Genomic DNA, 19946 nt, shown 5'->3' with positions numbered 1-19946 from the left:
CAAATATTTGAAACTAGGCATGCACAATGGATGGGATTCCCTGAAATGCCGTTTTAAAACTTTTTACGCAACGTCACAACGTTGAAATTCGTGTTTTCTGAAAACGGCTTATATATACGGCTATATTATAAATGGATCAAAGTAGTTCTTGCTCCAAAAGTGTAACAAAGTAATTATTTAAATTCTGATACAAATTTAGGATATATACATAAGTATAAATGCATAGATATATATATATTAGGACGGGCCAACTTGTATGGAGCCGAAAAATTCGATTAGAGCTGCCCCCTAGTATGATTCTACGGACAATTCTGAGCAACTTTGGTGAAGGAATCATAGGTCTATCTCGATTTTCGAGTCTCCCACTTTTCAAAACATGATTTTTTCCCATAACATCGTTTTCATTCAAAATTCAATTTTTTATTCATCGTTATATTATCTTTTTTATGTGCATATGGGGGGTTTTTGGGGTCGAGAAATTCATTTCTGATCTTGATTTTTACCTATGACCACCGCCAGAGGGCGTGTCATGCATATTTTAACTATTTTTCGTCTATTTTCCGAGAAAAATTACAAGTTTTTTGGTAAAATTGATCTTTATTTTTTTCAACAGAAATTCAACCTAAAAAATAAGAACATGTGTAAAAAATAAAAAAAAGTGAATTTAGTGGAAGAAAAGCGAAATAAGTTATTTTTGAAAGTCTTTCTTGCTTTCAAGTCTGGGGTATTTTGCACGGCTTTCCGATGAAACTGCCATAACACTGTGTCGACTTTTTTCTAAAACACGTTTAGAAACGCTAGCCAGCAATTGAATATGTCTTTCCGTTGCCTGTATGTGTAGCGGAATTCTTGGATCAGGCAATGGTGGATGATCGTATTCTAAATATTGTTCCAAATGATCATACGTAATGCTATGCGTAAACGGTGGTTCGAATAAGACATCATCTTTATTTAAATCAATCATATTCGTATAATCTGTACAATTGAAGTTTATCAAAGGTTTTTGATAAACTCTAAGATGTCCCGGGTCGTACAGATTTCTTCGGTATTGTAAAATTTTCTTGATTGCGATGTTTCGTGTCTCTTTATTCATCAAATAACATAGCTAACAAAATATTTTCGGAATGTGCGTAATATGAGTTGTCTTTAATGACATTATTCACAACTCCGCGTAGATTTGTATCCAAATATTGTGTCCAACGAATGAATTTGTAAAATAATACACTACCGAAGACCACCGAATTATAGTACTTGATGTTGAAGTGCATCGGCACATAAACTTTCATTATGTATGTTGCCAGAATTTTCAAATTCCTTGATGGATTTTCAGTTGACACATACAACCGCAACAATCTATTCGCCTTGGTGAGCCAACGTGAATGTGCTATTGGTCCTGGTTTAATGTGAGACAAATCCGCAGGAATAACACCATTTGAAATTGCATTGGCCATTTTGTATAAGTACTTTGAATCGGTGGATAATTCAAATGGATCTAAATCAGGTGGCATGTTTTCTAGCACGATATCTCAAATTCATGTACAAGCTGAAATAAAAGAAATTAGATGAACTAAATGCAATTTTACCATTTAATAATAGAAAAAAATGATGAGAAAAATGACAAATGATACATACCGGAAGATTTTCACACGTTTCAATTTGTTTGCCCAACGTTCCGGTTGTTGTTCGTGGTCCAGTGGTCGATGATCTTTCCAAAGTGTCAAACAAATGACGAAATGGCAGCTCGTTGAAGTGCAGAAGGCACACAAACCAATGCAGCGGTCTATTCAAATGCAATTCAAATCGACGCAAAATCCCATTTCTTCCGCCAGTATTTGCTGGCTCACCAACACAGCATATGCCAATTAATGCATCGAGAGCAATTTCTTTTTCGACGAAAAATGCATTCAATGTCATCAATTTGTGTTCAACATCTTCATTTTTGACTTTTGTGTAGCCTATCAATTGAGAATTTGGTTCCTTCAAAACAACTAGATGTGGTTCTTTCACGATCCTTGCATGGAACTTCTCATCGATTTTTTCCATTGTTAAAGCATCATTTTTTCGGCCGTCGAATGAAAATGCTATCAAATTGGATGCATCATACTGCTTAAGAAGCAATTCTTGTCTGCATTTGGCTTTTTCTTGACGCACTTTATTTTTATCCATGATGATAGGATTGCCATGTTCATCTTTTACGTAAATGTCTTGCATAAGAGATGTTGAGAGTGCTGCTGCTATTCTATCAGACACACCAAATCGATCACACATCGCAGCGAAGTTCAAAGCATCGTATCTGGGAGTATACGGTCCTCGTATCACTGGCGGAACATCTTGTGGATTTGTACTTGGCTCATCTCTATCAGTACTTGGTTCATATGCTAATTGGCTCTCTTCAACACTTGTTGATACCATTGTTGACGTTGGTGCTGGCTCTTCGAATTCCGGTTTCGTCAATATTCTGACAGTAGACTGATCTTGCATGAACTCTTTCAAACGATCTGGAATCAATCCACACGAGCATAATGCTGTCTTCAAGTCACATTGACATTTGCCGATGTAAAATAATTCTTTTGTAGATTGCACGAACGTTCTGAATGTGGCGATTTTTGGATGTTTCGTTTCGATTTGATACTTCTCAATCAATGTACCCAATTTTCTAACAACACTTTTTTTTGTTAGAATTCCAACATTAAGTTGACTCCAAATTTCAATCAATTTGTCTGTTACGTGCGGTACGAATGTTTTATACGAAAACATTTTGTTTTGCAGTTTAGCACGTTCGGTCAAGAAAAAAAAACATTTTAAAATATCTTGTTTCGTTGGCAGATTTAGTCCACTAAAATCACAAGATGCACCAAAAACAGCAACATCGTGCGAAGGCAAATGCTTCAAATGACTTTCGGTCCTTGTTGATGCTGTTGCGGTTTGCGATGTAGACGGCAATGCATTTGGATCCATTGTATACTTTTACTAAAAGAATTAAAAAGTAACTGAAATTAGTATATTTTAAAGCATTTGGTTTGAATATATTTTTTCCACCTACAAATTGGTAAATACACAATAGTAAAAATGGTGACAATTTTATTTATATTCAAATATCAAATTTTTATTTGAAACGAAAAACGAAGCTAAATAAATGACTCGAAGACGCTTTGTTTACAAAACATAAACAAAAAAATACTCTCATATAAAATGTTGTAGTAAATACGCACGATGATTATTATTTTTTAAGATTAATTTTATTCTCTTTTACAAAACTGAAAATTCATGTGTTAACATTCGCAGATTTTTCTAGAATGAATGAGCAACGGAAACAGTATATAGTTGATGGGGAAATGTCAAATGACATTTCGCCCCTAAGGACCAGTTTGGTTTTCGGCCAAATATGTCGGTAATGATGTTTTACCAATTTTTTTTTTTTAATAAATACGTTGTTGACTTGAAAGCAACAACAGTTTGTCGCTTTTTTTCTTACTAAATTCTTTTTTTTTTTTATTTTTTACACATGTTCTTATTTTTTAAGTTGAGTCCCTGTTGAAAAAAATAAAATAAAGATCAATTTTAACAAAAAACTTGTAATTTTTCTCGGAAAACAGACTAAAAATAGTTAAAATATGCATGAAACGCCCTCTGGCGGTGGTCATAGGTAATAATCAAGATCAGAAATGAATTTTTCTTCCCCCAAAAACCCCCTATATACACATAAAAAAGATAATATAACAATGAATAAAAAATCGAATTTTGAATGAAAACGATGTTATGGGAAAAAATCATTTTTTGAAAAGTGGGAGAATCGAAAATCGAGATAGACCTATGGTTCCTTCACCAAAGTTGCTTAGAATTGTCCGTAGAATCATCCTAGGGGGCGGCTCTAATCGAAAAAAATTTTGGCCCGCCCTAATATATATATATATATATATATATATATATATATATATATATATATATATATATATATATATATATATATATATCATATCATATCATAAAAATATTTTTGATTGGTTTTTGAATAGGATAAGTTTTGTTAATTTCTTCCTAAGCTTTTTTCCAGTTATTTTGGCAGTTTGTTTTTTACCCAGGTGATAAAGATATATTTTTGCATAGTTTTCTGAAATATGTTTAATCAGTGCAAATAAATGGTTATCAGTTATAGCTGAGTCAAACATATGAGAAGTTTGTTCATTAAATAGTTTTGAGTAATCAACTGATCTCAAAACAGCACTAGAAATGGCATTTTTAATTCTTATTTCATTTGGAAGGTTTCCATTTATTGAGGCAAGCAACCTATGGAAACATCTTTCAGTTTCTTCGCATATGATAGCAACACTTTTGGTTGGTTTAATTAAACCTCCTCTGTCTTTGAATTTTAAAAAACTGGTTTGTTCGAAATGATAAGAAAGTACTAATGCATTCCAACATTTAATGCAGATGGTTTATTGTAAATTTACATAGCATAAGTTTTTTGATAATATACATAATGTGGATAATGTTTGATAACATACAAAACATATGTTATCAAAAAATTCCCTTAATGATTTGTTTTGAATAATAAGTTAAAAACAATTGACTCAATTATTGAGAGCTGAAATGTTACAAAGAATAATATATTAGTAAAATAATATATATTAAAAAATAACATTTTGTACTTAATATTTTTATTAAATACTATATCCATTAATTACATATATTTATTAAATAATCCTAGAAGGAACCCCTGAGTTGTGTGTACTCACAGCCTCAGCTAATAGTTCATGCAGCATGTACATATCTGGTATCTTGCTACAAAAATTGAAAATATAAAATTTGTCAAAATTGTAAATAGACACCACTGCCGCTTACCATACAGTCATGTTATCAACCTTCTTGCACACTGCATTGGGTAACTAAGAACTAAAAGGTACATAGATTATGCATAAATATTATTTAATCTTAAAGTAAATATTTAATCGAAAGTATTGAATATTTTGTACCTTAGTATCAAAATAATTACTTTAATTGTCTGATTTTTTTAGAAATCATTTCATTTCTTTAAAGTCATTAAAACTTTGTTTCATACCCAGACAGCCTCCCGTTAGAGGCCCAATACTGGCCCAGTTCCGCTTGCCACAGCGGCGCGATGCCGGCAACTGATCACGGCCCAATGTCAAAACGGCCAATGGCCCAGCATCGCTAGCCAGCACTGGCCCGGGAACATTTTCCAGCATTCGTCCGTGATCTTATGCCAGCACTGACCCGTTACTTTTAACCAATATACATTCACTAACGCAGTATTATTAGCCATTTCTAATGTGATATCGCACAAAAAGCAAATACAAAAGTAAATATTTTTTGATATTTATTCCAGTTCAAATTGACAAAAATATTTTTAAATAGTACAGATATTATTGATAGTTTGAAATAGTGCTATTTATCAAAGGGGTTTTTTCGTTCTTCTCAAGCCTTTCGTCCACCATTTCAATCTCCTGAAAGCTGAAAATACTCTTCAGCCAACGCTCAAACTCTTCGCTTGATACTCCCGAGTTTAAATGATATAGTTTTACAGCACCTAAATACAAACTTTAACTTGACAAAATTATAAATGTAACCATTGAACACATACAAATAAATATATATTAAATAAAAATAAAGATTTCTTCTTACCTAATAAAATCTTTTTCTTCTTCAAGTTTTCCACTGAAATAACCAGCTCTTTTTTAACAGCTGTAAAAATCAGGATCTCTTAGAAAATTCATTCTTAAAATTCTAGTAAAATAAAAATAAACATTTACAAATATTACTTAAATAACTGAAAGTATAAATTCTAAGCATATTACTACTAACCAGTGCAATGAAGTGTTCCTTCACTCACTTTGGCAAGAATCTGTCTAACAGATGAACATCGATTGATTGTCAATGAAGACCCTGAAAACTAAAATTAAGAAGAAAAAATTAATGAAACTGCTTATTTTAACAATAGGTTAATGTGCATTTTATTGCATATACATACATATATATACAGATATAGTTATAGTGCATTTCAAAAATGAGGAGAGTGACCATTGACAAAATAATTTAATGAATATAATACAAGTATCAACAAATTAAAACCTTAAAAGTTATAAATTACAACCTTTAACTTAAATGCATGACTAAAATGTAGTGTACATGTATATACTAAAAATACCAAAAGTATCTCAAAAATCTAATGCAAATAAAATATGAAATCAAAAACAATTCATTAAACATTTATGGGAATCATTTCTATGCCAATTACATTTACCAAATGTAATTTCTCCATTCAGCAGCTATTGAATGCATAAATATAGACAATGTTGTTATAAAACTGTTATAATAAGAAAGAAAATTACTTAAGACACAAGTAAAATTAACCTAAATAAGTTAAATATTTCAATTACTACCTCATATAAAACTATGTATGAAATAAGCATATTGATTTTGTCAGTAATAATGTAAGAAAATAGACTTAGTACAGATTTCAACAAATTAAATTATAACAAGTGAATTAAGGGTGAAACAACAAAACTATCATCAACTTGTTGAATACACACTTGAGAATTCTGTCATCTAAAATTGCAATGTGTTTAACTTTATCTAAGTGTGATACTAAATGTGATTCTTAACAGACTTGAATCATACAGGTTTTTTAAAATTAAAACCTTTCAAAAGAAACAAAACTGGCCAAAATGATATTTTGCTACTTTTAAACACCACCACCAAAAATAATCACCACCTGCTTGATATGCAACTATAAAATTGTGTTGAGTTTTTTAAATAGGCAAATCAGGATGAAACAGACAGAGAATACACCTTAAAGATGACAAAGCAGTCAGATTAACACTAAACTGAACAGCCCAATCAGTTAATAGGGTAGTCAAATCTGAAGAGAATATTTCATCATCATTATTATAACTAAAATTTAAATATGACCCAGTTCAATTTCAACATTAACATTGTTATCTGAAAATATATTAACAACAGTTCCAAAAACTGAATCATTATTATCTACAACTTTTTCACTTATAGCAGGAAAATTGTCTTTTCTAGATATGTATGAGGGGGTAACAGTTATCTCACCAAATGAGTTTTGTAGATTAAATATTTCACAATATCTTCATTAAATATTTGTTTCAAGCTTTTTAAAATACTCTAACTATATATGTAACAGAACAATACATTATCCTGAAGTTAAGATGGAAAAATATATAAAGATTTAATTTGGATGGTTCACTCTTATATTGAATTGCTAAAATGAGAAAAGTAACAATTGACAAAGTCCTTTCATGATTATAATGTAAATGACAATAGATTACAACCAAGGTCACTTAAAATGAGTTTAAAACTAACTTAAATTAAATAAGATTATTTTAATGACAAGTAATAATAAAGGAGCATATAATAATAAAAACAAAGATAAATTAATAACAGCAAAAACAACAACAAAAATAAACATAATAACAATATATATATATTGTTATTATCTTTTCTTTGTTGTTGTAATGCCATTATTTTGTTATCATCTTTATATATATATACATATATATATATATGTATATATATATATATATATATATATATATATATATATATATATATATATATATATATATATATATATATATATTATCTAAGAAATATATATATATATTTTATTTTATCTAAGAAATTTTCGCTAGATTATTGATACTAGCATCTTCAGCTTTAATTACAAATTATTTATTAAATTAAATTACAAACAAACATTGATGTCACAAAGTGACATTACTATTAATATCTAGTATAATTTTTTATTTTATCTAATAAATTTTCGCTAGTATCAATAATCTAGCGAAAATTTATTAGATAAAATAAAAAATTAGTATTGAGAGAATTCATATTTATTGAAGTTCATATATTAAATTTATTCAACACTCATACAAGATGTCGTCATTTAATATATATATATATATATATATATATATATATATATATATATATATATATATATATATATATATATATATATATATACATATATATTCACACACACAAACATATATATAAATAATATAAAAAAGGTGTTAATTAAAAAACTTCATTATCTTACAGTTATTGTGATTAAAACTTTATCTTCTAACCTTTAAATAGCCTTTTCTTTAACCATTTCTGTTTTATTGTTAAATCAATATCTTGCATGAATATTATTCAAACTGTTTAATATAAAAACATAGCTAACCTTTATACAAAATAACTGTAATGATGTGTGCTAACATAAGTGAAATTTACATTATTTACATCATACGACATCTAAACTTTTTACAGTAGTATTTACTACTGCAAGAGTTAGGATGTAGCAATTGCAATTCTAATTACAACATAATTATACGTTTTAAAAAAAAAGCAACATTTTTTTTAATAGCAAACGTACATTTGCTATTATTATTACAATACGTTTTGTAATAATAACATAATAAAAAAACAACAGCAAAAGCAAGAAATTTGCGAAATATATCTTGTAAGCATTTGTCTTCGCGTCTAAAAAATCATAATGGATGACGCAGAAAATATTCAAAATAATGGCGGTTATGGCAAAACGACATTCGGCCAAAACTCTGTAGCCGCCACAATCGGGCCATTGTTGGCCCAATATCAAATGCCATCGCAATGGCGTACGACTACTGGCCAGAAGCATGCCAGACTCGGGCCAGTACTGGCCCGTTACTAATCTTGTCGTCACGGCGTGCGATGATTCGCCGGAATTCTGGCCCAGTGTCGTAGGCTGTCTGGGTAGTCTAGTTTCTCTTTCAAAACTTTATTTATTTTCTTTAATATTTCTGTAAAAAGCCATAAAATGTACATCGATCATCGCTAGGAACTCCGATCGCCGCCATCTTGGGAGGCCAATTTCGGCTTCAGTTTTTTTTGAAAAAGGCAATTGAATACGCTATCCAGTTATATTTTGAGATCAGTGGCCGTAAGGCGTTAAAAAAGTTTAAATGATTTTGCGCATGCGCAGATTTCACATTTAATAAACTTTTTTAACGACTAACTTTTTTAACGCAACAACGGGCCAGTACTGGCCCGAGTCTGGCTGCTTCTGGCGAGTAGTCGTACGCCATTGCGATGGCATTTGTTATTGGGCCAACAGTGGCCCGATTGTGGCGGGTACAGAGTTTTGGCCGAATGTACCCAGACAGCCTACGACACTGGGCCAGAATTCCGGCGAATCATCGCACGCCGTGACGACAAGATTAGTAACGGGCCAGTACTGGCCCGAGTCTGGCATGCTTCTGGCCAGTAGTCGTACGCCATTGCGATGGCATTTGATATTGGGCCAACAATGGCCCGATTGTGGCGGCTACAGAGTTTTGGCCGAATGTCGTTTTGCCATAACCGCCATTATTTTGAATATTTTCTGCGTCATCCATTATGATTTTTTAGACGCGAAGACAAATGCTTACAAGATATATTTCGCAAATTTCTTGCTTTTGCTGTTGTTTTTTTATTATGTTATTATTACAAAACGTATTGTAATAATAATAGCAAATGTACGTTTGCTATTAAAAAAAATGTTGCTTTTTTTTTAAAACGTATAATTATGTTGTAATTAGAATTGCAATTGCTACATCCTAACTCTTGCAGTAGTAAATACTACTGTAAAAAGTTTAGATGTCGTATGATGTAAATAATGTAAATTTCACTTATGTTAGCACACATCATTACAGTTATTTTGTATAAAGGTTAGCTATGTTTTTATATTAAACAGTTTGAATAATATTCATGCAAGATATTGATTTAACAATAAAACAGAAATGGTTAAAGAAAAGGCTATTTAAAGGTTAGAAGATAAAGTTTTAATCACAATAACTGTAAGATAATGAAGTTTTTTAATTAACACCTTTTTTATATTATTTATATATATGTTTGTGTGTGTGAATATATATGTATATATATATATATATATATATATATATATATATATATATATATATATATATATATATATATATATATATATATATATATATATATATATATTAAATGACGACATCTTGTATGAGTGTTGAATAAATTTAATATATGAACTTCAATAAATATGAATTCTCTCAATACTAATTTTTTATTTTATCTAATAAATTTTCGCTAGATTATTGATACTAGCGAAAATTTATTAGATAAAATAAAAAATTATACTAGATATTAATAGTAATGTCACTTTGTGACATCAATGTTTGTTTGTAATTTAATTTAATAAATAATTTGTAATTAAAGCTGAAGATGCTAGTATCAATAATCTAGCGAAAATTTCTTAGATAAAATAAAATATATATATATATTTCTTAGATAATATATATATATATATATATATATATATATATATATATATATATATATATATATATATATATATATATATATATACATATATATATATATGTATATATATATAAAGATGATAACAAAATAATGGCATTACAACAACAAAGAAAAGATAATAACAATATATATATATTGTTATTATGTTTATTTTTGTTGTTGTTTTTGCTGTTATTAATTTATCTTTGTTTTTATTATTATATGCTCCTTTATTATTACTTGTCATTAAAATAATCTTATTTAATTTAAGTTAGTTTTAAACTCATTTTAAGTGACCTTGGTTGTAATCTATTGTCATTTACATTATAATCATGAAAGGACTTTGTCAATTGTTACTTTTCTCATTTTAGCAATTCAATATAAGAGTGAACCATCCAAATTAAATCTTTATATATTTTTCCATCTTAACTTCAGGATAATGTATTGTTCTGTTACATATATAGTTAGAGTATTTTAAAAAGCTTGAAACAAATATTTAATGAAGATATTGTGAAATATTTAATCTACAAAACTCATTTGGTGAGATAACTGTTACCCCCTCATACATATCTAGAAAAGACAATTTTCCTGCTATAAGTGAAAAAGTTGTAGATAATAATGATTCAGTTTTTGGAACTGTTGTTAATATATTTTCAGATAACAATGTTAATGTTGAAATTGAACTGGGTCATATTTAAATTTTAGTTATAATAATGATGATGAAATATTCTCTTCAGATTTGACTACCCTATTAACTGATTGGGCTGTTCAGTTTAGTGTTAATCTGACTGCTTTGTCATCTTTAAGGTGTATTCTCTGTCTGTTTCATCCTGATTTGCCTATTTAAAAAACTCAACACAATTTTATAGTTGCATATCAAGCAGGTGGTGATTATTTTTGGTGGTGGTGTTTAAAAGTAGCAAAATATCATTTTGGCCAGTTTTGTTTCTTTTGAAAGGTTTTAATTTTAAAAAACCTGTATGATTCAAGTCTGTTAAGAATCACATTTAGTATCACACTTAGATAAAGTTAAACACATTGCAATTTTAGATGACAGAATTCTCAAGTGTGTATTCAACAAGTTGATGATAGTTTTGTTGTTTCACCCTTAATTCACTTGTTATAATTTAATTTGTTGAAATCTGTACTAAGTCTATTTTCTTACATTATTACTGACAAAATCAATATGCTTATTTCATACATAGTTTTATATGAGGTAGTAATTGAAATATTTAACTTATTTAGGTTAATTTTACTTGTGTCTTAAGTAATTTTCTTTCTTATTATAACAGTTTTATAACAACATTGTCTATATTTATGCATTCAATAGCTGCTGAATGGAGAAATTACATTTGGTAAATGTAATTGGCATAGAAATGATTCCCATAAATGTTTAATGAATTGTTTTTGATTTCATATTTTATTTGCATTAGATTTTTGAGATACTTTTGGTATTTTTAGTATATACATGTACACTACATTTTAGTCATGCATTTAAGTTAAAGGTTGTAATTTATAACTTTTAAGGTTTTAATTTGTTGATACTTGTATTATATTCATTAAATTATTTTGTCAATGGTCACTCTCCTCATTTTTGAAATGCACTATAACTATATCTGTATATATATGTATGTATATGCAATAAAATGCACATTAACCTATTGTTAAAATAAGCAGTTTCATTAATTTTTTCTTCTTAATTTTAGTTTTCAGGGTCTTCATTGACAATCAATCGATGTTCATCTGTTAGACAGATTCTTGCCAAAGTGAGTGAAGGAACACTTCATTGCACTGGTTAGTAGTAATATGCTTAGAATTTATACTTTCAGTTATTTAAGTAATATTTGTAAATGTTTATTTTTATTTTACTAGAATTTTAAGAATGAATTTTCTAAGAGATCCTGATTTTTACAGCTGTTAAAAAAGAGCTGGTTATTTCAGTGGAAAACTTGAAGAAGAAAAAGATTTTATTAGGTAAGAAGAAATCTTTATTTTTATTTAATATATATTTATTTGTATGTGTTCAATGGTTACATTTATAATTTTGTCAAGTTAAAGTTTGTATTTAGGTGCTGTAAAACTATATCATTTAAACTCGGGAGTATCAAGCGAAGAGTTTGAGCGTTGGCTGAAGAGTATTTTCAGCTTTCAGGAGATTGAAATGGTGGACGAAAGGCTTGAGAAGAACGAAAAAACCCCTTTGATAAATAGCACTATTTCAAACTATCAATAATATCTGTACTATTTAAAAATATTTTTGTCAATTTGAACTGGAATAAATATCAAAAAATATTTACTTTTGTATTTGCTTTTTGTGCGATATCACATTAGAAATGGCTAATAATACTGCGTTAGTGAATGTATATTGGTTAAAAGTAACGGGTCAGTGCTGGCATAAGATCACGGACGAATGCTGGAAAATGTTCCCGGGCCAGTGCTGGCTAGCGATGCTGGGCCATTGGCCGTTTTGACATTGGGCCGTGATCAGTTGCCGGCATCGCGCCGCTGTGGCAAGCGGAACTGGGCCAGTATTGGGCCTCTAACGGGAGGCTGTCTGGGATTGGGCCTCTAACGGGAGGCTGTCTGCGAAGTAACCCATTCTTTCTAAAGAATAAAAAAAACTTTTTAGTCAAGCAAGCAAAATGCGGTGATTTGGTGGGGTTTTTTTCAGCCTAAATAAAGCATTCGATGACAATATATGACTAATAGCTAAATACGACTGATGGCTACCCACAACTTTTTCATCACAAAAAGTTGAACTGAGCTTCAACGCTGGCTAAAAGCGACTTTTTAATTTTCATCAATAGAGTGTTAAAGCTTTCATCGAAGGGTTTTTTGAGATTACTTTAATGAGCTGCATCAATGTACGACACGGTCTTCATCGTTATTGAAACGTTTTCCATAAGTTTTTATTGTTAAAAAATCCACGCTCCGAGTTTAAAGAAATGCTTTTTAAGAACTGAATACATCCCTTAAAATGGTGCTATACATGCTGTTTTGAGGTTGTATACCTTTGTGATTTACCAACTGCTTTCTTTCCCGAACAACATAAACTTAAGCCCCTCAATTAAGTTTCACAATAAATCTCTGAATTCAACTTGCTTAATCAAAAAGTTTAAATGGTTGAGATATATAGACTTAACAGAAAAACTCGTATTTAGCCAACCTGAGGTTTTTCTATAAGACCTGTGAATTTTTTAATATCATATTCAAAGTTAAAAGGACTTTTGTACCTTGAGTGGCTAGAACGGCTGCAAACGGTCTTCAAGCGATCTAACCTTACCCTAACCTAATCCTAACACTAGCTCTAACCTCAGCCCGAACCTTAACCTTTTTCTTCATCCTTATATCCTAAACATAAAATTTAGCTGGCTTTTCTACGCTTTTGTTTGTAAACAAAAAAATAGTATAATGAAGTGCCATTCAATACCAAATCATTTAGAAATCAAAAATATTATTTTATCAATTCTAAAAAAGCATTTAATTATCAAACCCCCAGTGACAGAGGTAATGCCAGAATCCACTTTCTCAATTCGCTACTTCATGAGCTCAACCGAGTTAAACTTGATATTACTTTTCCAATATGGATTTTCAATATCGCAGAACTCGAACTCCAAATCAGAATCTTCTTCAACTTCAAACGATTCTAGCTCAAAGAAGTACCATCCTGTATGCAAAGAATCAGGAACAATGGTGCTATGAGCTAGTTGACTATTGTCAAAATAGGATCGGATAACTGCATCCCATATGTTCGAAGACATGTTCTCTTCGGTCAGAGTTGTTGCGCCAGCTTCCAAAACCTTTTTAATTCTTACATATGTCCTGTGGTCATCGGAAGTTTGAGGCCAGTTTGAATCAGCTCCAAGATACATGTGAAGTCTAACGCAGTAACGTCCTTTCGAGCATAACGGAAATCTTTTGACGAAGCGTAGCCAGCAAACATTTCTGACGACAACAATGTTCTGCTGAAAAGATTCGTTCCATTCTGTTACAACATAATTTGGATTACCAAAATGCCCAAAGTCTTCCGCCTCAGCAACAGGATACTTGATTGTCTCTCCAGTGACAGAGGTTTCCTCAGTTTCCACTTTGTCAACTTGTTGTTTCTTGAGCTCAACCGAGTTAAACTTGATGTTACTTTTCCAATATGGATTTTCAATATCGCAGAACTCGAACTCCAAATCAGAATCTTCTTCAACTTCAAACGATTCTAGCTCAAAGAAGTACCATCCTGTATGCAAAGAATCAGGAACAATGGTGCTATGAGCTAGTTGACTATTGTCAAAATAGGATCGGATAACTGCATCCCATATGTTCGAAGACATGTTCTCTTCGGCCAGAGTTGTTGCGCCAGCTTCCACGACCTTTTTAATTCTTACATATGTCCTGTGGTCATCGGAAGTTTGAGGCCAGTTTGAATCAGCTCCAAGATACATGTGAAGTCTAACGCAGTAACGTCCTTTCGAGCATAAAGAAAATCTTTTGACGAAGCGTAGCCAGCAAACATTTCTGACGACAACAATGTTCTGCTGAAAAGATTCGTTCCATTCTGTTACAACATAATTTGGATTACCAAGATGCCCAAAGTCTTCCGCCTCAGCAACAGGATACTTGATTGTCTCTCCAGTGACAGAGGTTTCCTCAGTTTCCACTTTGTCAACTTGTTGTTTCTTGAGCTCAACCGAGTTAAACTTGATGTTACTTTTCCAATATGGATTTTCAATATCGCAGAACTCGAATTTCAAATCAGAATCTTTTTCAACTTTATGCGATTCTCGCTCAAAGACGTACCCATCTGTATGCAAAGAATCAGGAACAATGGTGCTATGAGCTAATTGACTATTGTCAAAATAGGATCGGATAACTGCATTCCATATGTTCGAAGACATGTTCTCTTCGGCCAGAGTTGTTGCGCCAGCTTCCACGACCTTTTTAATTCTTACATATGTCCTGTGGTCATCGGAAGTTTGAGGCCAGTTTGAATCAGCTCCAAGATACATGTGAAGTCTAACGCGGTAACGTCCTTTCGAGCATAACGGAAATCTTTTGATGAAGCGTAGCCAGCAAACATTTCTGACGACAACAATGTTCTGCTGAAAAGACTCGTTCCATTCTGTAACAACATAATCTGGATTACCAAGATGCCCAAAGTCTTCCGCCTCAGCAACAGGATACTTGATTGTCTCTCCAGTGACAGAGGTTTCCTCAGTTTCTACTTTGTCAACTTGCTGTTTCGTGAGCTCAACCGAGTTAAACTTGATGTTACTTTTCCAATATGGATTTTCAATATCGCAGAACTCGAACTCCAAATCAGAATCTTCTTCAACTTCAAACGATTCTAGCTCAAAGAAGTACCATCCTGTATGCAATGAATCAGGAACAATGGTGCTATGAGATAGTTGAGTGTTGTCAAACTCTGATTGGCTAAATCCAGAACATACATTCGAAAACATGTTATTTTATACTAGAGTTGTTTTGCCAGTTGTCGTAATCTTTTTTTAATTACAAAGCAAATGCTTTCTTAAAGTTGATATTTGAAATTGCTAATCCTTTAAAAAATGTTTCTGTAAAAACAATAATAAACTTTCACAGCCATACATTATAGAAGTTCAGTTCTTTTATGTAAACTCAACCAATGATATGGTTTTTATAACAACCAATACAATATCTTTGTGTTTTTAAACTACCTTCGTTTAAAATTCTCTTAGTTTCTATTGAACAAAAGATTTGTTAGTTGAATTTTTTTTGAAATTCCTCTTTGATCTTTTTTAATATTTAACAAGAAAATCGAAATATTTTTTTAACTGCTTAATAAAAGCGAAATACGTCGACGTTGTGTAATTGTTTGCTTTTTCAATATACGTCAAGCGTTAATCTTAAGAAGTCATGCTTTTTCAATATATGTCAAGCGTTAATCATACCAAGGACGTTTTTATAGATGGAGTTTTAACGCATTGTTTCATAAAAAAGGTTAGCGTATTACGGTATTGTTTAGATAAAAATAACAAAATAATAGGTGATATTTGCGAAACCGGGGAGTATTTTTATTTTTTTCGACGTCAGAAAAAGATGGTCTCGGCTATCCAATAAAAATATTTTTAAGAATAATTTTCTAAGCAGCGATACATAATATAAGTATGATAGAAAACTTCTATATTATCAAGAAGATTATTCTTTTTTGCTTATACACTCATCTCACTTAATAATTGATATTTAAAGTGCTGAGCATCGGCATTTTATTTCAAACTTTTTTGATTAAACATTTTCCGCACATAATTTCTCAAAAGCCTGGATATTGTTTTAATTTCATGACTTTTCATAATTTTGCTTTGTGAAAGATTAATAACTAAAAGCTTTAAAACTAATAAATTTAAAAGTTTAAGCATTCTTTTTGGAGACATACTATATCCTTTTTGCATTTTGAAAAAAAATGGATGATTTAATGTGCAAAAGTGATCTTGAATATCTTTAAATTATTTTAATCGATTTTACAGCCTTCTGTCGACTAAAATTATATAGCTACTTTTATCTGCACAATAGTACATATAAATAATATGCTGGACTTAATTGAAACTTATTCCTAATTTAAATTGTTGTGAAGAAAACTTCAGTTAAACTTGTAGTTAAAAGGTCTGATATTATTTTCAATTATTTTCATGATGTTATTTCTGAATGCTAAGTATATGAGATGATTTTTAGGTAATTCATTTTTTAAATAGGTGCGCGATAGTTGTAGCTGGTAGTTCTGAATCAAACGAGATTTCCTTAAAGAAATTAAACGTCGAAATTGGAAAGAAAAGAAATTAAACCGTCAATGAAAGACATTCATCTTATAAAAGCGTTTTTTCGCATAAATACAAGGTAGGGTTAGGATTGATACACAAACTAAAGAATTTTCCTGATTATTACTTTTGATAACTTTTTTTTCAAAGCTGCCTCAAAGAAGAAAAATATTTCCAACAATATAAATAAATGGTTAACGGTAGCTTTCTATATTAGGACTAGAGTTAGATTAGGAAATATATATTACTTGTTGTACTACATATTTGTTCTCTCATATTTCAATGCTGTGATACCGATAATATTTTACGATGATGTTGCCTTGAACTGCATATATTTTTGAATACTTCAAATTGCAGATTAGGCCTAAACGAACCCAATAAGACTACAAATATACTTTCGAGCAAATACCCGACAGTAATAATAAATAAATTTACAGAAATAAATAAAATATAATGAATGATAAAATTAACATAACAAATGATGAATAGAATATTAAATAAAAAAGTTGAATAAAATGTTAATTATAGAACAAGTATAACAAATATACCCTATGTAAATGAATATGTAGTTTATATTAAAACGTAAATAAATATAAATATATAATACGTTTCATATTATATATACTAAATAAACAAAATATGTAATATAAGATTGAAAACACAAACAAATAAACCCTAACTTACAGCGTGTCGTCTTAAACTGTTTATAACTTTTCGAGCATTTAATATTGGAGATAAGGTGTTCACCAAATCAGTTTAAATACTAATTTACTTTCGAATAAATATTCAAAAATAATAATAAAGAAATGATATGTAAATAAAATATAAGTAACAAACAAAATATATTAAAAGATATGATAAAAAGATATAATAAATAATAAATAAAATATTTAATGTCGAATAAAAATAATAAATATACCGTATATAAATAAATATATTGTATGTTATATAAAACATAAATAAATATAAATTTATAATATATTATACATTATAACTATTAAAAAAATAAAAGTGTTTGATATAAATGTAAAACAATGAATAATAACAAAATCTAAGAAATATTTAAAGTTGGATTTTAGGTCGACACGGAGCTCATAACATTTTACAGCGTGTCGCTTTAAACTGCATATATATTTAAAATTGGAGATTAGGGATACAAGGAACTATTAATACTTAATAGAGTGTTGCCTTAAACAGCATATATATTTCCGAGCATTTAAAATTAGAGATTAAGGCTGCACAACATAAAGAAAAACTTTTAAGCGAAGTCGGCTTAAACTGCATATTTAGTATTGAATATTTCAAATTTTAGATAAAAGCTTCACAAAATTAATTTATAACATTTACAACGATATTCTAAATGACTTTTTAGCTGACTTTAAACAAGAAATGTTAAAATAAATTTAATTTTAAAGAATCACTTATATAAACAAACAAATAAAATATATCCAGACTTACTAGTTATATTTAAATAATGCATTTAAATACAGTGCAAAGTGTAATTAAGTGTAATTAAGTATGGTTAGGGTTAGGGTTTGGGTTAGGGTTAGGGCACAGAAGAGCGATTAAAATAAAATGGTATGGGTTTTACTTGAACAGTATATTAATATTATATTTTCGGATCAATCATTTACCTGATGAGATTAATCATAGCTCTAATTTTTTTTTCACTTCAGACACGTCACGTTAGACACGTCATGTCAGACCTTATCAGAGTTTTTTTCTCGCTGAATTTTAGATTAAGATTTTTTCTCGCTGAATTTTAGATTAAGTTTTTTTCTCGCTGAATTTTAGATTAAGTTTTTTATTTGCTTTGTTTGTTTTCATAAGTTATTCTTTAAAAATACATTTATTTTATAAAAAACATAAATGTATAGCTATTATACAGTATTAGTAGTTTGCTAATAGTTTAAATGTTTGAGGTGTTTTACTATAAGTGTATTATGTTTATGGAATTTATTTGATTTTGTAGCGTTCAATTTTATTCTAAGCTTTTTTAAACAGTCGAACATTTTACAAAGTTCCACTCAAAAAGTTTTATGCTTAAAAAGTAAGTGATAATAGAAATATCTTTGTCATTGCAAAGTATGTAGGAAGGTATCTCAATCATAATGAGATTTCAACAAAAAACTTCATGCGAAAAAGAAGTAACTTATTATTTTTGTAATAAATATGAGCTGCACTCGCGGCACTCATTCAGATTATACTTCCATCACAATTTTAAAAATAAACACCCGTACGCTTTAATGAAAAAAATAAAAAATAAAATTTTAAATTCATATTACTTTCTCATCACATTTAAAAACGTACACTCATACGTTTTTGTGAAAAAAATAAAAAATTAAAATAAATAGCGCATCACACTACAACACATGAACGTAACATTAAACATAAAAATAAAAATATATATATAAATAAATAAACAAAACATCACCCGCATTACCACGGCACATCTCACCACCTCCGCGCGTACTCGAATTAGGTCTCACCACATACACATATATCCGTACACTTTGGCAAAAAAAGAAATGTATAACAATTGGAATAACATGAAAATAAATCAAATAAAATTAAATTAAAATAAGAATAGAAAATAAAGTAAAAAATAAAAAAATAAAAAATCGCGTGCATCACCACCACACATCCTGCCATTTTCTAAAGTACTCTAAATTAAACCTTCATCACTATCCAACTGCAAATAAATATTAAATAGGAATAACATTAAAAATAAAATCAAATAGCACACGCGTTACACTACACGCACACAATAATAAAGAATAAAAATAAAAATAAAGATAAAGTTAAAACAAAAACTAAAATAAAAAATAA

The 19946-nt window shown here is 29.8% G+C and overlaps 2 protein-coding genes, 2 long non-coding RNA genes and 1 pseudogene across 18 annotated transcripts in view; 2 read left to right on the top strand and 3 right to left on the bottom strand.

The window, feature by feature from the left end:
* Positions 1-636: 636 nt before the first annotated feature.
* On the bottom strand, positions 637-18862 carry LOC149883444 (uncharacterized). 2 transcript variants are annotated; one of them, XM_090100112.1, is made up of 4 exons: positions 18752-18862; positions 17366-17481; positions 1633-2970; positions 637-1543 (listed from the first exon to the last, which is right to left on the bottom strand). In XM_090100112.1, exons 3-4 carry the CDS (start codon positions 2956-2958, stop codon positions 1514-1516), a joined length of 1356 nt encoding a protein of 451 aa, XP_089956238.1. In that variant the 5' UTR covers positions 2959-2970; positions 17366-17481; positions 18752-18862; the 3' UTR covers positions 637-1513. The 2 variants fall into 2 exon arrangements, with proteins under 2 accessions (XP_089956238.1, XP_089956237.1); XM_090100111.1 differs by lacking the exon at positions 18752-18862 and adding an exon at positions 17802-17891.
* On the bottom strand, positions 5348-8707 carry LOC149883446 (uncharacterized). 6 transcript variants are annotated; one of them, XR_016456496.1, is made up of 4 exons: positions 8087-8707; positions 5824-5911; positions 5644-5745; positions 5348-5559 (listed from the first exon to the last, which is right to left on the bottom strand). It is a non-coding gene; the product is annotated as an uncharacterized LOC149883446 (long non-coding RNA). The 6 variants fall into 6 exon arrangements; XR_016456498.1 differs by having other exon boundaries at positions 5644-5703; positions 8118-8707; XR_016456499.1 differs by having other exon boundaries at positions 5348-5548; positions 5644-5703; positions 8118-8706.
* LOC149883445 (uncharacterized) lies at positions 9228-12729 on the top strand. Of its 6 annotated transcripts, none has more exons than XR_016456329.1 (4): positions 9228-9848; positions 12042-12129; positions 12208-12309; positions 12394-12725. It is a non-coding gene; the product is annotated as an uncharacterized LOC149883445 (long non-coding RNA). The 6 variants fall into 6 exon arrangements; XR_016456332.1 differs by having other exon boundaries at positions 9229-9817; positions 12250-12309; positions 12405-12729; XR_016456331.1 differs by having other exon boundaries at positions 9229-9817; positions 12250-12309; positions 12394-12729.
* The window catches only part of LOC149883442 (uncharacterized), a 21173-nt pseudogene continuing 14999 nt past the window's right edge, over positions 13773-19946 (bottom strand).
* Positions 15989-19946, top strand: part of LOC149883443 (uncharacterized) — a 17269-nt gene continuing 13311 nt past the window's right edge. For 2 of the 4 annotated variants that reach the window (XM_090100102.1, XM_090100110.1), the window contains exons 1-2: positions 15989-16305; positions 17055-17196. In XM_090100102.1, coding sequence (XP_089956228.1) covers positions 17150-17196 — 47 coding nt within the window. In that variant the 5' untranslated portion in view covers positions 15989-16305; positions 17055-17149. Of the gene's footprint in view, positions 16306-16750; positions 16966-17054; positions 17197-19946 lie in introns of those variants that run through there. The other 2 variants (XM_090100103.1, XM_090100106.1) reach the window with 2 other exon arrangements.

Source organism: Hydra viridissima, unplaced genomic scaffold (genome assembly GCF_058129835.1).
Source record: "Hydra viridissima isolate aposymbiotic clone 2 unplaced genomic scaffold, HvirCarnegie_v1 scaffold_10, whole genome shotgun sequence".
Taxonomy (NCBI): domain Eukaryota; kingdom Metazoa; phylum Cnidaria; class Hydrozoa; order Anthoathecata; family Hydridae; genus Hydra; species Hydra viridissima.
Note: the sequence above shows the minus strand (reverse complement) of the source record. Positions and strands in the feature narration are given on the sequence as shown.

Excerpts from the sequence above, each read along its gene's own strand:
- LOC149883444 (XM_090100112.1), bottom strand. The coding sequence starts at position 2,958 with ATGGATCCAAATGCATTGCCGTCTACATCGCAAACCGCAACAGCATCA. Across the intron at positions 1,544-1,632 it reads AAACGTGTGAAAATCTTCCG|CTTGTACATGAATTTGAGAT; the intron begins GTATGTATCATT and ends CTTTTATTTCAG.